The 15,329-nt window shown below is 40.6% G+C and overlaps 1 protein-coding gene across 16 annotated transcripts in view; it reads right to left on the bottom strand.

The window, feature by feature from the left end:
• Positions 1 to 204: 204 nt before the first annotated feature.
• IPCEF1 (interaction protein for cytohesin exchange factors 1) overlaps positions 205 to 15,329 on the bottom strand; it is a 189,420-nt gene continuing 174,295 nt past the window's right edge. For all 16 annotated transcript variants that reach the window (XM_082731399.1, XM_082731400.1, XM_082731404.1 and 13 more), the window contains 2 exons: positions 13,806 to 13,999; positions 205 to 4,955 (listed from right to left, as the gene is read on the bottom strand). In XM_082731399.1, the coding sequence (XP_082587525.1) occupies positions 4,749 to 4,955; positions 13,806 to 13,999 (401 nt within the window). In that variant the 3' untranslated portion in view covers positions 205 to 4,748. The remainder of the gene's footprint in view (positions 4,956 to 13,805; positions 14,000 to 15,329) is intronic.

Genomic DNA, 15,329 nt, shown 5'->3' with positions numbered 1-15,329 from the left:
TTTTTATTTATATCTTACAAGTCAATCTCAAACACATAAAGCCGAAGAAATGAGCCATGCCTCTTTTTTCAGTTCGAAGAGGACAGGTGACCGAGAATGAAAGCACAATGAAATTGAAGGGATCATTTCCACATTGTTGTCTTGCCCCCAACACCATGCAGTGCTAAAAATCACATCCCCATCATGCAAGGACATTGACGTCTATGATGATTACAGATCCTGGTGTTTATTACGGGATGCTTAATGTCTTCACAGAGCATGCTTCCCCTTTTGGACTCAACACAAAGAAATACTAATACAGAGCCGTTACGTCTCACGAGAAGAGATATGGAAGAACCTTTGCAAATGTAGAATCATTTTTTCATGTTTTCTGTGGTCTGTGGTAGTATGGGAAAGGGGAAATATGCAGAGGAAGCAAAGAAACTGTTTCTTATCTCCCCACGAAGAAAAACAGGGAGCTGTTTGGTATCTTTCTCACAGAGAGGGGTGGCATACTTTGAAGGTTAGAATTATTTCTCCTCTCACCCATTTCATATCGGTTGTTAAAACCTAGTTTCAGGGGCTTTCCCTTTTAATTACACATTACAAAACCCTAGCAGGGCGGTCACCTGACATTTCTAGGACTCGATTTCTCTCGCGAGGTAAGCACACAAAAAAACTAGAAGGAAAATAAAATGGAAAATCTCAAATATCGTATTTTATTAGACTGAAGAAGAGGCATATACTAAAACTAACCAAAGGTTCTTGGTTAGTTTTATTATATTGGCTCGTTTTGGATAGGCATCCTCTGTACCTAAATTACTCACTTAAATCTACTGTGTGGCTCTATATCAAAATATTATCTTTCAAGGAGAGTATCGTAAAAGAGGTGTGAGTCCATGCATTTAAATATGGCTGGAATTTGTCTAGTACCTCTCCTCAAAAGACTTAGAGTGTTTTTTTTTTTTTTTCTATCTGTTTCAGCTTTGTGGTATTGTTTGTCATTTGAAGTCTATCTGAGGAAGCTACCATAATTGCAGGAGAAGAAATCAGGAGACGAAGGTGGAGAATCTTACTCCTATTTCCGAGGCTCCATCTCTGATGTCTCCTGAAACGCTTTTAAAAGAAAATAAATGAATTCCATTTCTTTAACTACCTCTTTCATCCAAGGATCTCACAGTACCTAACAAGCAGTCTAATTTCCAGAAGGCAGGAAAGGAAGCACAGGGTGACTAGGTCACACCACAATCCAGTCAGCCCAGAAACCAGTGGCTGCAGAAGGGACAGCTGCCCTTCAGCCCTGAGGAAGAGACTGTGCTCAAGGAAAAGAGGCTCCCTCAAGTTTCCCGTGGCTGACTTCACAAAAGCCCCCACAGGTGTGCCCGGTCCAATGCAATGCACATACATAAACCCCACGTCATGGGACTGGGGTCCAACAATAACTGTGCAAGAGAAAGGGAGAGAAAGGGAGTTTAGGGAAGCTAATATCCTCCCTGGCAAAAAAGGAGGAATGATAATGCACCATCACCCCCGCAAAGACCACTGGGGAGCAAAGTGAGGGGAGCCTGTACACACAGACTGACAAACGACAAAGTGCTACAGAAAGGTAAGGCTTGGGTTTCACATTGAAATCTGACTGCAAACACCATCTTTCTTAGGCTTCCTAGAGTCTTTGCGGTTGTATACATTATGATTCATCCTGGGTCAGTGTGGGCTACACGGAGAGTGTGTCTTGGAGGTACCCTACCAAGCATAGTCGGGGTCTACAGGCTCACCGAAGAGAGGAGGGGTCGTCCCTGCAGCCCCAAAGAGGTGTCACATCCAGATCCTAATCCACAGCAGGTGCCAGGACCTGATTTTGCTCAGATCCTCAGCTTCCGGAGCAGCTATGGTTCTGGGTCATTCCACAGCCCTCAGATCCTATGTCTACAGGAGTGGTGGAGAAAGAGGTCACCCCTTAAGCCCCCATGAAACTACCCCAAATCCATTTCTGAGATGCCCCAATTCCCCGGAATAAACTGGAAGTAATCCAGTTTTCCCAATATCCTTTGCACCAGAAAAATGGCAGGGTTATTCCTAAACTGAGTGGAATGGAAGGTCTCAACCCACTCTGCCTGTCACTTCCTACTGCCTCCCACCCCACTTCCTCTCAGGGGCCACAGCTGATGCTGGGACCCAACAGAGGCAGCTCCCTACTTCCTAACACGAGGTAATGCAGAGTGGAAGCATTTATAGAGGGGGAAACACTGAGAAGCAGGCAAGCTTGGTCTAGAAGAGGGAGTACAAGACTAGGCAGTTTGGTCTGAACCTCTGGGAAGATTCTGTGGGGTAAGTGCTTTCACAAAGCCAACATTTCTGGACTGATGACTTTGAAAAATAACTGAAAGGTTCAATTCAGTAATCTCATGGACCCATTTTTCCTTCAAGTTTGAGCATTCCTTAAGGACTTTACACTAACGGGTAAGTTATGTGTGTCTTACTGAGAAGCCAAAGCAAAGCACTGACATGTACTCACAAGCCCTGGCCAAAAGCTTCTCTAAAACACCTCAATTTAAAGACTATTTTGAAATTTCTAAGTTGGTATCTCAAACTGAGGGAAAAAAAAGGTGGAAGAGAACTTTGCCCAGCAATTATCTCTTCCATCTCTTCCATTAGTACTTCTTTCCTCAACATTTCTTTGACATCGTGATTCCTAAACAATGAACCTTCTAACAGCTTCTAATTGTAGAAATTGTCAATGATAACTCTAAGAGTAACAAGATGAAAGCACTGGCCTCTCAAAGCAGAAGTTTCAGGGTCCCATCTGAGGACCTACATGGTTCCTTCTCTCCAGCAGCAAAGCTAAGAGTAAATTCACTGGAAGCCAAGCCCCTGCTTCTGTGTAGCCTGTGTTCTTCCCTCAGCACATGCCCCAGCACATTCCACCAGGAGCAGGGGCTCCTAAAGGTTGGCTAGGCATCCCCTCTGATTTTACAGAAAAACTTACAGTACTCTGACTCGTTTCCTGTTGTTTTTCTTTCTTAATACTAAGGTTGTTTTTGTTTACAAAGTGTTAACAGTTCTGAGTAAAGCTTGGGGAAACCTTCAAGGACTCTTTCCATTTGGTCTGCAAATAAAATTCAGTGGGTTATTTCCATTTGAATGTCAAGCCACACATTGACTCTCTGAAACACGCCCATGTTGGGCTGACGGTTAGCTAGGGATAAGGGCAAAATGGGTTTTTGGTGCGTTGTGGTTATTCGTAAGATGAAAAATATTCCTGGTGATTAATAAGGGACGATTTTCATATTCTCTAATAAAATGAGTTCTCTTTAACAGAAAACCCCAAAATTTCTATTATACCTTAGACAAAAGACTATATTAGTTGTGCTTCATTTGGTTTAGGGTTTGTGGGCATAAATGGCATAAAGCTTAAAAAGTCTATTTACTAGAAGAAATAACCTAAGGTGAATGTCCTTTTCCGGTGAAGAGAGTGACAGAATTCTGAGCACTCTGGGCTGAGAAAGAGAGGCAGAGAGATAGAGAGAGAGAGAGAAGCCAGAAAATGAATAATTATTAATACATGCCTCCACATTTATCCCACAAGATAGCCTGAGCATTCCTCATACATTATAGTGCAACATAATAATTCCAGTGATCAACAGTATTCCTATTTTCTCAAGCAAAAAAGTATATACTTGAAGAATATATATTGAACAAAACATATAATTACTTTACCATCTTTTAAAACACTAGTAATTTGACCTTCTATAAATATACTTAAATAACAAACGTATTATAGATAGCTATTCACATAGGACACAAGGTGACACAAACATACAAAAATAAAACAATCATATTTTAAGTCTTTTGTTGTTTTTGTTGGGTGTTTTAGAAGTAAAGATATCAAACCCATTCAGACACCAGAATTATCTTGTCCATCTTGATCTGGGGAGACAGGATATAAGTTGACACTGTGTCTAGGCACCACTCTCCGAGACAAAACCAGCAAGCATTCCTTGGTGGACTTATTTCTATCTCCTGCAGTGGTTTAGAAAAGCTAGGAGGAAGTAGAGGTCTCTACACACAATGAGATAGATTTCTTTAGTTGTTCTGTGGAAAGGAAACTTTAATCAGATCCTCTCTGCCCCACCCCTGAGTCAAGTGTAGAAAGATCAAACTGTACTTTGAGAGGGTTTTCAATAGAACATGGCTCCCCCTTGGGCTCTCCCACACACCAATCACCACGAAGTATTTCTCAGCTTATAGAAAAGGCACCACTACTCCAGAGAGATTTGGGCTCCAAAAAACCACATTTGTCCATTCCAGTTTCTGCTGTAAAACACGTTCCTCCACTCCAAGGAATGATTTGAAGAATTAAACTACCCAAGCCAGGGGAATATGTACATTCTTCTTTTTTGGAAAACAGAACATTTCTATGAATAATTATCCCTGGTAAAATGTGATCTTTGTCCTTTGAACACCGTGGTTCTCCTGAAAGCAAGGAACATACACTTCTCACTTCCCACTTAAAGCTTAGCATAACCAAGAGCTCCGAGCAGGAACACGAAGTTTGTTCAACTGGACTCCACCCCCTCCAGTCTCGATGAAAGTCCTCCCACTGGAACGAAGAGTCTGCTGTCAGAGTGGGTCCTCACCTCACTTGCTTCTTCAGAGAAGGAGCCAATGCTTGAGGAACTGGTTTCAGTTTTCCTTGGATGGAAAGCTCTTGCAACTTCTTGAAGAGTCACTTGGGGTAAGATAGCAGGGGAGAGAATGCTGGCTTGTTCTCAAATAGAATTTTCAACACAGGCAGAGGAAGGTGGTTCCTCAAGTCCCTCGGGGTTGCTTTCATGGGCAGACGTAGGGGCCCGCTGCTGCTGATAGATGTCCTGGATCAGCAACGTGTTCATCACCTTCCACTCCCTGTACTTCCTGGCTGTCAGCTTTGGATCATCCAGCAACTGGTTAATCATGGCCAGGTCATGTTCTTTACACTGCCCCAGTAGGGCGAAAAAAAAAAAAAAAAAAAAAAGTCAGAGGAGGGTGTGAGATATAGTGAGTACCTTAATTTTGATAAACCCTTTTTAGTCCTTTTACAAGTACACAGACACATTCATCATAAAATTATCAAGGTGTTTTTACACACTAATATTCTAATCCCTAACCAAGCCTAAGAGATATGGCAGGACAACCATTTGCATGTATGTGTCAAAAAGAAGTTGAGTGTCCTACGCAAAGGCTGCTGGAAGAACTAGACATATAGACAGGATTTTCCATGTGGCTCTTCCCTGACCAATCCTTATTCCACACCTCAGTAATATTTCTATCTCAGAGTGAGCCTTATTCCTTCTGAAACTTATAATCATATTGTATCATCATTCGCTGACCCACCCAAACTTCACTAAGTAAAATTGGGACATAGCACTATCCCTAAGACATCAGATAATATATTTTTATTTTTATTAAATTGTCCTCTTTTTTGAAAACTCACACACATGTATTTAATTAATATATACCACATAAATATATAAGCTTTTTATTCAAAGAGAAGACTACTAATCTTCCATCAAAACAGCACGTGTTCCAATTATGCTAATAGAGCAAACAAATCTATTCACGTTATTTTACCCTGTGTCTTCCATAACCAATAACACACATTTCTGAAACGCCTGGCTCAGGTGAGGGGAATGTTCTGTAGTCGAGGTAATGAGTTAAAAATGAGGTATAACAGCTCCCACCTTCAAAAAAGATCATTTAATCCTGACAGTTTAATCTCAAATCTATTCTTGCTTCCTCCATCCCTTTGACCATAATCCTAACTTGGGGTACAAAGTGCAGTTCCTCACACTTGATGTGACCCTGCCTCCAATCCTCCCTTTAAATCCACCCTTCTCATGGGAGTGCAGGGCCTCCACCTCAAATTTGGGATCCTTGTAATGGTTCCCCTTCATGTCCAAGGTTCTGTGGACTTGAGCTCACCTGTTGATCCTTCTCACTTCCTGCTCCAACAGTGGTGGTATGTAGTCTGCCACATAACGCCACTTCACACTCTGTGATGCTGTACCACGTGGCCTTCCTTACCTTTCTTCTGGAGAACTCTACTTTCTAGAGTTGCTGTCACATGGAACACTTGCCAATCTTTCTTTACCAGATTTTACTATACCTTATAAATCTATACTCACTTCAGGCATCATATTCTCCAGAAAATCTCTGACCTTCCCAATTGGACTGAGAAGCTTTTTTATGCTCTCGTGCCTTCCAATACTTAGAACTTGCCATGTTATACTTTGATGCGCATGGATATGTCATGCCCCCCATTCTAAAGCATTTTAAGGAAGGTGACAGAAAGCATTTTATTCATCCCTGTATTCCTTGCACATAATACAACACCGAGTTCCAGGGAGACATTCAGTACATGTTCATTATTAAGCCAATCTTTTGGTCTATCCCAAGGCCAGCAAGTGTGTAGCTAAAAATTCACAATTAGACTCACTGGTGGCAGTTCAAATTCATGACCACCGCCATTAAGTGGCTTTTACTACTACTATCCAGTAGTCATATTTTCCCACTCCTTTTCTCTCCCAATCTCCCAAATTACTATTTCAAAACTTTTCATCTCTACTCAAACCTCCTCCCCCATTCTCCCTTAGAACAGATGACCTTCCTTTTTTTTTTTTTTTTTTTTTTTTTTTTTTTTGAGGAAATGGAAACAATCAGAAGAACACTTCTCCCAAGTTCCCATTGCCTACTACCTACATCAAGACAGGTACATCTCAGCCTTCCTTCCTGTTCTTTTGGATGAAATCTCTGTGCTCCTAACAAAGGCCAATCTCTCCATTTGTGCATTATCACCCACTCTTGCATCCTCAAGAAATTCACTCCCACAGTTCTCCCTTCTTTCTTGTGACTCATGGATTTTCCATCTTCACTTAATCATAATACATGCTGTCACCTCTCCCATCTTTGAAGCCCTCTTTCAACCCCACATCTCTGCTCGAGGGAATGCCCCACTCTTCTCTTTGTCTTCAATATTCCTCCCCCCACCACCGTGCCCATTCTCTCTCAGAGACCCACTCCCATCAGGACTCCACCAAAATTGCTCTTGTTGGGATCATCAGTGACCTCCATGTTGCTAAATCCAATAACTATTTACCTTCAATTTATTTATTAACAACATCTAAAACTATTGACTACTCCTTCTCAAACACTTTCATCATGCCATTTCTGTGACAGATTTTCTTGATTTTTCTCATCCTAAAATGGCCACTTATTCTTACTCTCCATTGTTGATTCCTCATTCTGACCCAATCTCTGAACATTGGAGAGCTCCAGAACCCAAACTTTAGCCTCTTCTTTCCTCTATGTATAACTGCGTTCTTGCTAAGCCTATGTAATCTCAGGTTTCCCCTTCTCCCTATATACTAAGAGTCATGAATTTATCTGGCAAAGCTTATCTCTCCTCTGAACTTCATGCTTGTTTGTCTAAACTTCCTCTTCAGCAGCTCCCCCTGGACACATACCAGGCATCTCAAATACAACATGTCCAAATCTAAGCTCCTATTGGGGTGCCTGTGTGGCTCCAGTCAGTGAAGTGACCGACTCTTGGTTTTGGCTCAGGTCATGATCTCAGGGTCCTGGGATCAAGCCCTGTGTGGGGCTCCCTACTCAGTGCAGGGCCTGCTCCAGATTCTCTCTCCCTCTCTGTCTGCCTTACCTCCCACCTGTGCAAGTGTTCACTTTACCTCTCTTAAATAAACAAGAAAATAAAATCTTCAGAACTAAGCTCCTATTATTCTCTATATGACCCGCCTATCCCAAGTTCCAATACACACTGAAGCCTGTTTCTATCATGGCCTTTTGCAAAGCTCCTAATGGCAACTCCACCTTTCCTGTAGCTCGGGCCAAATACTGTAGTCATCCTGCTCTCACTGCCAATCCACCCACAAGTCCCACATTCTCCCTTCAAAATATGTCAAACTATGGCACTCTTCTGTTCCTAACCTTCCAAAGGTTTCCTATATCACTGGGTAGAAGCTAAAGTATTGGCAATGGCAATAAGGCACAGTATGTGATAATCCTTCATCACCCTTCTGACCCACCCTTCGGGCCATCTCCCTAGGCCCCATTCTCCTGCAACACTTCAGCCACGATCTCCTCGCTCTTCCTCAAGCCTAGGAGGCATATTCCCATCCCAAAACACTTGCATTTTTTGTTCTTTCTGCCTGTAGTCTTCTGCCTTGGATAGCATCAAGACTTACTCCTTTCCTCTCTCAGATTTTACTCCAATTCTACTTTTCAAAGAGCCTTTTCATGCCTATCCTAATTAAAAATCAATCCGTCAGCATTCCTCATCCTCCTTTTCTCGATCAAATCTATCATCACTTAGCATCTATAAAATTCATTTAGTTAGTTAATTTCTTCTAGTACTCAGATGTAAGCTTCTTAATGGCAGGCATTTTTGCCTGATATGCTCACTGATTTACTAAACAAACCTTTACTAAATATTTGTTGTAGAAAAATGAATATATGTTGGGTTGCCTGGGTGGCTCCATCATTAGGCGTCTGCCTTTAGCTCAGGTCATGATCCCAAGGTCCTGAGATGGAGCCCTGCTCCTTGCTCAGTGAGGAGTCTGCTTCCCTCTCTCTCTGCCTGTAGCTTCTCCTACTTGTGCTCTCTCTGTGTCAGGCAAATAAGTAAAATCTTTTAAAAATGAATGCATTAAATAAAATGTGAATGAATAATTGTCCATTTTTTGTATCATGAACCCTATTTAAAACCTTGTAAGCAAACAAAAAAAGGTTATACGTATGTGTGTGTGTTATGCACATATTATATATTATATATTTTATATTTGTTTATATATAAATACATAGATAGATATTTATGTCTATACATTTGTATATAGTTTTGGGATAGAATTGGTAACATTTCTTCTACCCAAATGAAGGCTTCGGTCTTAGATGATCACAAACACTGACATTAACAAATGTATTATTTGTTCCTTACAATTATCTTTAACTTGTGTTTCACTTAAGGCATTTTGTTACATTTTCTTCTCTCTTTTTCTACTTTTTAAATTTTTTTTACTACACATATATAGTAATCTGAGTGGTAAGATTTACAATTTTGAATCCAGACAGCAAGAATGTGGTGATAGATGGAGGTTAAAATATATATTTGGATTTCAGGAAGGAAAGAAAAATTGTGTAGTGGGAAAGTAACCAAAGAGTGATAATAAGCAGGCTGACCAAGAGCAGGAAGCAGAGAGAAGGCAGGCTAAGGGGGTAACAAGAAAAGATTGCTTGTAGAAAATCAAGCAAGGCCAAGAGAATTTTCTTTCTTCCCTCTGAGTTCTCACATCTGCACTTCAAATTACCATCTTTTCCTCAAAAAATGAACTTTTATCCTTTAATACCACCATAGTGCTATTCATAGGAAGTTGTTTAAGGAGTTTTACTTTGTTCTTGGAGATTTCAACATCTGGGATGAATTGGTGATGGGGATAAAGAGGCCACTTCTCATGATGAGCACTGAGGAATGTATGAAGTGCTGAATCACTACATTATACATGTGAAACTAACATAACACCCTATGTTAACTATATTGGAATGACAATTAAAAAATTAATAAAAATTATTAAAGGGGCACCTGGGTAATCAGTCAGTTAAGGATCTGCCTCCAACTAGGGTCATGATCTCACGGTCCTGGATCGAGCCCTGCTTTTTCCTCTTCTCCTCCATTACTCTTCTCCTGCCTTGGCTTTCTATTCTCTCTCTGTCTCTCTCTCGGTCTCTCTCTCTGTCTCTCTCTCTGTCTCTCTCTCTGTCTCTCTCTCTCTCAAATAAATAAACCATTTTTTTAAAAATTATTAAAAATTACAATTTATTCCACACAAAAAAAAATTTGACATCTGCTTCAGAGAGCGATCCTAACATTTTATTGAAAGAATTAAATAAGATATTTGCAGATAAACAAAATTTGAAGAACTAGTTTTCTTAAGGCAAAATGAATTAACCACCCCTCTAAATCTGATCAAAGGTTTTAAGAAAAGGTCTCTTCAACTTTGGGCTAACACTTCTCCTATGCCTTTCAGCCCTAAACAATTCAAATTTCTTACCAGCTTGGCTCAAGTCTGTGTTGAGTTCTTTCACGGATGAAAGAAATAACTGTAGACAAGACTAGAAAGGAAGGAAGTTAATGAAACAACAGCAGGCTCTATAATGCTAACCAGCAAAGCGTGCCAGTCAGCAGCATGGTGCACTGCCCCTGCCTCTCCCCTGCAGTACAGCAGGCTCACCAGATGCTTTGAACTACATTTACAACATCTTCCTTGCCTTCTGGTAGGCAAGGCTGGGCAGGGCCTCCAGGAAATACCATGAGAGAGACAATGCTCTACTTTCCTTTTTCACTCTAAACAGTTAGTACACACAGGACCTGACTTAAGACCTAAGCATTGAAAAATGGGCTCTACCACAGAAATTGGAGAAAGGAAGGTTCATTCCTCTTTTGACACAGACTAGAATAGCCCTGAGGCCAAGTTTCAGTTGGATCCATTAATTCTTAATTTTATTATTTTTTAAAGGATTTTACCTATTTATTTGACAGGGAAAGAGAGAGAGGGTGAGAGGGCAAGCCCAGACAGGGGAAGAAGCAGAGGAGCTGAGCAATGAGCCTGATGTCAGGCTCGATCCCAGGACACCAGGACCATGACCTGAGCAGAAGGCAGACACTTAATCGACTGAGGCATCCAGGCAACCCTAATTATTCATTAAAAAAAAAAAAAAAAAAAGACATGCTTAGCCAAAAGTCAAAGGATGCTGAATTACCAGAAATTCCTAAAGATCTGCATTTAGGGTATGACAAGATGGTTTGCTCAACTTCCTAGAATTTCCATAAAGAGTCTTTGTTCCAGTGTAATCCCAGTGTAAGGGTTTTCTTTATTTAAGAAATGTGTCTATCATGAATATAAACATTATTGCTAAAACTGTTTCATTATTTCTGCATGAAACTATGTTATCTTGCTCACGCTGTAGTTTTGAAGTATTTTTTAAAATAGACATTTATCTCACAATGTAATATACATAGACAAAAACTCACATATAGAAATCTTGGTGCTTAATGAATTATGATGAGATGGATACATCTCTGTAACCCCTGTGAGGCTAGAGGGGACCCTACCCAGAACCTCAGAAGCTGTTCTGTGGCCCTACTCCTAGGAATATCTTCCCTCCTCTTTAAAGGCAATGGCTATCCTGACTTCTGAATTTAGAAGATAGTTATGATCAAATTTGACTCAATTACAGGTAGTAATTACTCAATTACAGGTAGCCTTCTGACATGAAGAAACAAACATGTACCAAATTATCTTTCTCCAGTGAATAAGTTGATGATCTTTTTTTTTTTTTTTAATCCAAGAAGGCCAATTTCCACATAAGTGTGTCTTCCTTTCTCCTGATGAGGTTCATAGGACCACATAACATTGATTATGTTTCACCAGCCCCAACATTACCCTTTTGTCACATCTAAGGGATCTGTGGAAAGGGTTTCATTCCAGGAATTCAGAGACAGCAGCAGATCTTCAGATAGGTGTGGTCAATAGCCCCCAAGATGGTCCCTGGTGCTCCCTGCTTCCCAGCATTCCTGCTTTCACGTAATTCCCCCTCTTTGAACATGGGCTGACCCAGTGTGTTGCTCCTAATGCATATAACACTATAAATCTAATGTGGTGTCACTGCTGAGACAGACCAGAACCATCTTGCTCAGTCACTGTTGCTGTCTTACTCACTCTGAGGGAAGCCAACTTCCATTGGAGAAGCTACTGTATATCCACAGGGCAAGGAAATGGGTGAACAATTGGGACCTCAGTCCAGCAACCTGCAAGGAATTGAATCCTGCCAACCAGTACGTGACAGAGCCTGGAAGCACAACTCCCCAATGGAGCGATGAATGCGGCCCCAACTGATACCAGGATTGCAGGATTGTGGGAGACTACCCAGTCAAGCCACATTGAGAGATTCCTCCCCTGCAAAAATGGTGAACCAACAAAGGTTCATTGTTTGTGGTTGCTAATTTTGGGGATATTTTTTTACCTCATGATAGATAACTAATACACAGGGAGAAAATTTAAAAAGCTGCTGAATTCATAAATTCCATGGCCATAGTACATGGAGAGCAGGACGTCACAGAGAACAAAACTCTCCGTACAAATCTGGCCTCCCAGTGGCCAGGGGAGGGCATGGTCCTGTGATAGTAGAGTTTTGTGTTGCTATTCTGTGGAAAGTTAAGACATAGTCTTTCCACTTCTAGAAATGCCCTGAACTGTCCAAACTTTCCTTAGCTTATTCCTTGTTTCTCCCAACATGGGCTGCAACCTCCCCTGATATACATTTCTCTAGGCCAGTTCCTCCTCCATCAAAGTACTTCCTTCTCACCCTGATATTCTTCATCTCTTACTCATGGGCCAGTTGTCAGCATTTCCATGACTTTGTTCCCAGTGGCCTCAGAAAGGCAGCCATGTGCCTCCTCCAGGCTACCAAATCACCCAAGTTTGTATCAGCTATACGTCTAAACACGTTGCATTCTGTTTTCCTTTCTGTTTCCACCACCTGGTGGGGTGCATTCAATGCTCCCAGTGTCTAAGAATAGAACCTGGGACATAGTAAAATTCAGGAAATATTTGTCTAATGAAAAATGTATTCACTTACATCAGTTATCACAAATAAGATAGTAAAATCCCAACATGCTGTGGTATATTACATTGAATGACCAAATGTATTTATCAACTTCATACATATCAAGGGATATAATATATTTGGACTTGAAAGGAATGCAACTGATGTCTTTCATCATTAAGCATTAGAGAATTTCTCTGCATTTAGGTTTTCTTTATATAATTAAAATACTCCTCTGCCTTTTCTCTTTCAGTCTCATTTTTTGCAGCTTTTTTGGGTGCTTAGCTATTCTACCAACTAACAGCAACATCTGACCAAGAATCACCCAGCCATTTCTTTGTAGCCTTGTCCTTTGATTGCTGGTATTTCTTCCTAGAAAAAAACTCAAATTGTTGATGCAAAAAGACATGTACAAATCAAATTAAACTGCAGAATCTATCAAGGCTATTCAGAATCTATAAATCTTCTGCCAATTTGGGACTGTTTTGCAAAGTATCCTGTCCTCCTCCTCTTCATGCTATAGTCTACATGTGAAAGCAAGATGTTTTTGTTATGAAGGACCATTTTAGTTCAGGAGGCACTGAAAATAACTTCAGTATGTTTTGTACCCTGTCCCCCATTCCCACTGTGAAAACATCTGCTGGCCTATTACAATCTACCATACATTTCCCATTGACCATCTTTCATGGCATGTTCTGGCTCCACAGCCTAAGGCTAAGAATCATGAAGTCTTGGCTTGATCTGAAATCTAGAGATTTTCTTCTGGATGTAGTAGGAGAAGAAAGGTACTCTTTAATGAATCAGGTAAAATTCCAAGATCTTATTTAATATTACTGTTTATTCTCACAAACTATTTTAAGCCCTCATTAACATTTATCGTGGTAGGTAAAGGGTCTAGGAGCTTAGCATTTGAACTTTTAGACCAAAGTGAATGCAAAAATCAAGGCCTAATGTAGGTAGTGCAATGGGTGCTACTATGTGAATGTTCTAGTGCTTTAAGGATGCCAAAGGTCATCTGACCCTACAGAGGATTGTATGTGCTTTTACTGCCCTCCCCTCTATTCATACAAACTCTCCGGTGAACATGATTTTCTCTACAGAAACAGCCTTGCCCCATATCCACAGAGTTCATTCACAATCAGAATTTATTTTATTATTATTATTTTTTTTACCTTCAATGTGCTATTCAAGGTTCGAATTTTGTGAAGTTTCTCATTTATGGATGGATTCTTACATCGCTTAACAAAGGACTTTCTCAACTCCTTTTTGGTCGAAGGTCGACGGTCCCCAAGGGGAGAGAGACTGGCTTGTTCTAATGATTTGTAGAGTTTCTCCATCTCATCATCTTCAGACAACTTTGTTTCTTCTATTAAAATTAAAAAAAAAAAAAAAAACAATAAACTCAGTTAACATCAAGTTGAGAACATTAGATTCTGTGATCCTAACACAAGGCCCTGCTGACACCTTGATCTTACACTTCTGACTTCCAGAGTTGTGAGACAATAAATTTTTGTTGTCGAAGCTACTCAGTTTATGGTACTTTGTTAGAACAGGGCCATGTTCCCTTTGAAGGCACAATGGAAGGATCTTTTCCAGGACTCTCTTCTATATTTTGGTAGTTCCTTAGCTTGTGGAAGCAAAACTAATCTTCATGGAGTGTTTTCCTTGTGTGTATATCTCTGTGAACAACCTCTTTTATAAAGATACAAGTTGAATTGTATTAGGGGCTCACCCTCCTAACATCTCTTAACTAACTACATCTGCAACAACCTCATTTATAATATGGTAACATTCTAAGGTTAACTTCAGAACTAAGATTTCATGAGAATTTTGGAAGGACACAATTGAACCCATAATAGTCCACCACCTAGTTCCCTCCAAATCCATGTCCTTCTCACATCTAAAATGCATTCACCCCATCCCAACATCTCCAAGAGTCTTAAACCACTACAACATCAATTCTAAATCCAAATTCTAATCCAAATATCGTCTAAATGTGGTATTGGTGAGACTCAGAGAATGATTCATCGCATGGCAAAATTCCTCTCCATCTGTGAATCTGTGAAACAAGTTAGCTGCTTCTAAATCATAGTGGTGAGACAAGCAAACCCTAGCAAACTAATACATTACCTAAAGCTTGAGAACCATTGTTCCTGAAGAGTTTTTAATGTCCTTCTTAGAACTGCCCTTTGAAAGAAGGAATCTCCATCTGATCTTTGTGGCTTTGAGCAAATAATAATCATTCCTCATCCTGCCACATACTTCCACCCCCACTTCTTAACCACAACTTGCTAGCCTCAGCCCAAATGCTTTCCAGTGAAGTGACACAACACAGGATCCAGAAGGGACCACATGACTGAGGCTAGGCCTATGGCAGTTCCCACCATGCTGGCCACAGTCATTGATTCAGGGATGAGCATGTGTCTCAGGTCAGGCCAACTGGGGCCAGGAAGTCTCAGTTCTGAGAGTTTGTTTGGGGCTCTAGGGAACCAATCTCTCTTTTCTTCTAAATAGTGATGATATGAGCTAGAAGCTTCCAGGGATCACCCCAAGAATCATAAGAATGGAGCCAATCACCAGGATACAGCTGAAACATGTATCTTGGTGATTCTGTTGGAGCCCTTGCAGTGAATAGGAGCCAAAATGTTGCCTTTGTTAAATTAGTCTCAATGTAGATCTCTGTCACATACAAATGA

This window comes from Mustela nivalis (genome assembly GCF_964662115.1).
Source record: "Mustela nivalis genome assembly, chromosome: 5".
NCBI classification, from domain to species: Eukaryota; Metazoa; Chordata; class Mammalia; order Carnivora; family Mustelidae; genus Mustela; species Mustela nivalis.
The sequence above is the reverse complement of the archived record's forward strand: the minus strand, read 5'-3'. Positions and strand labels throughout refer to the sequence as shown.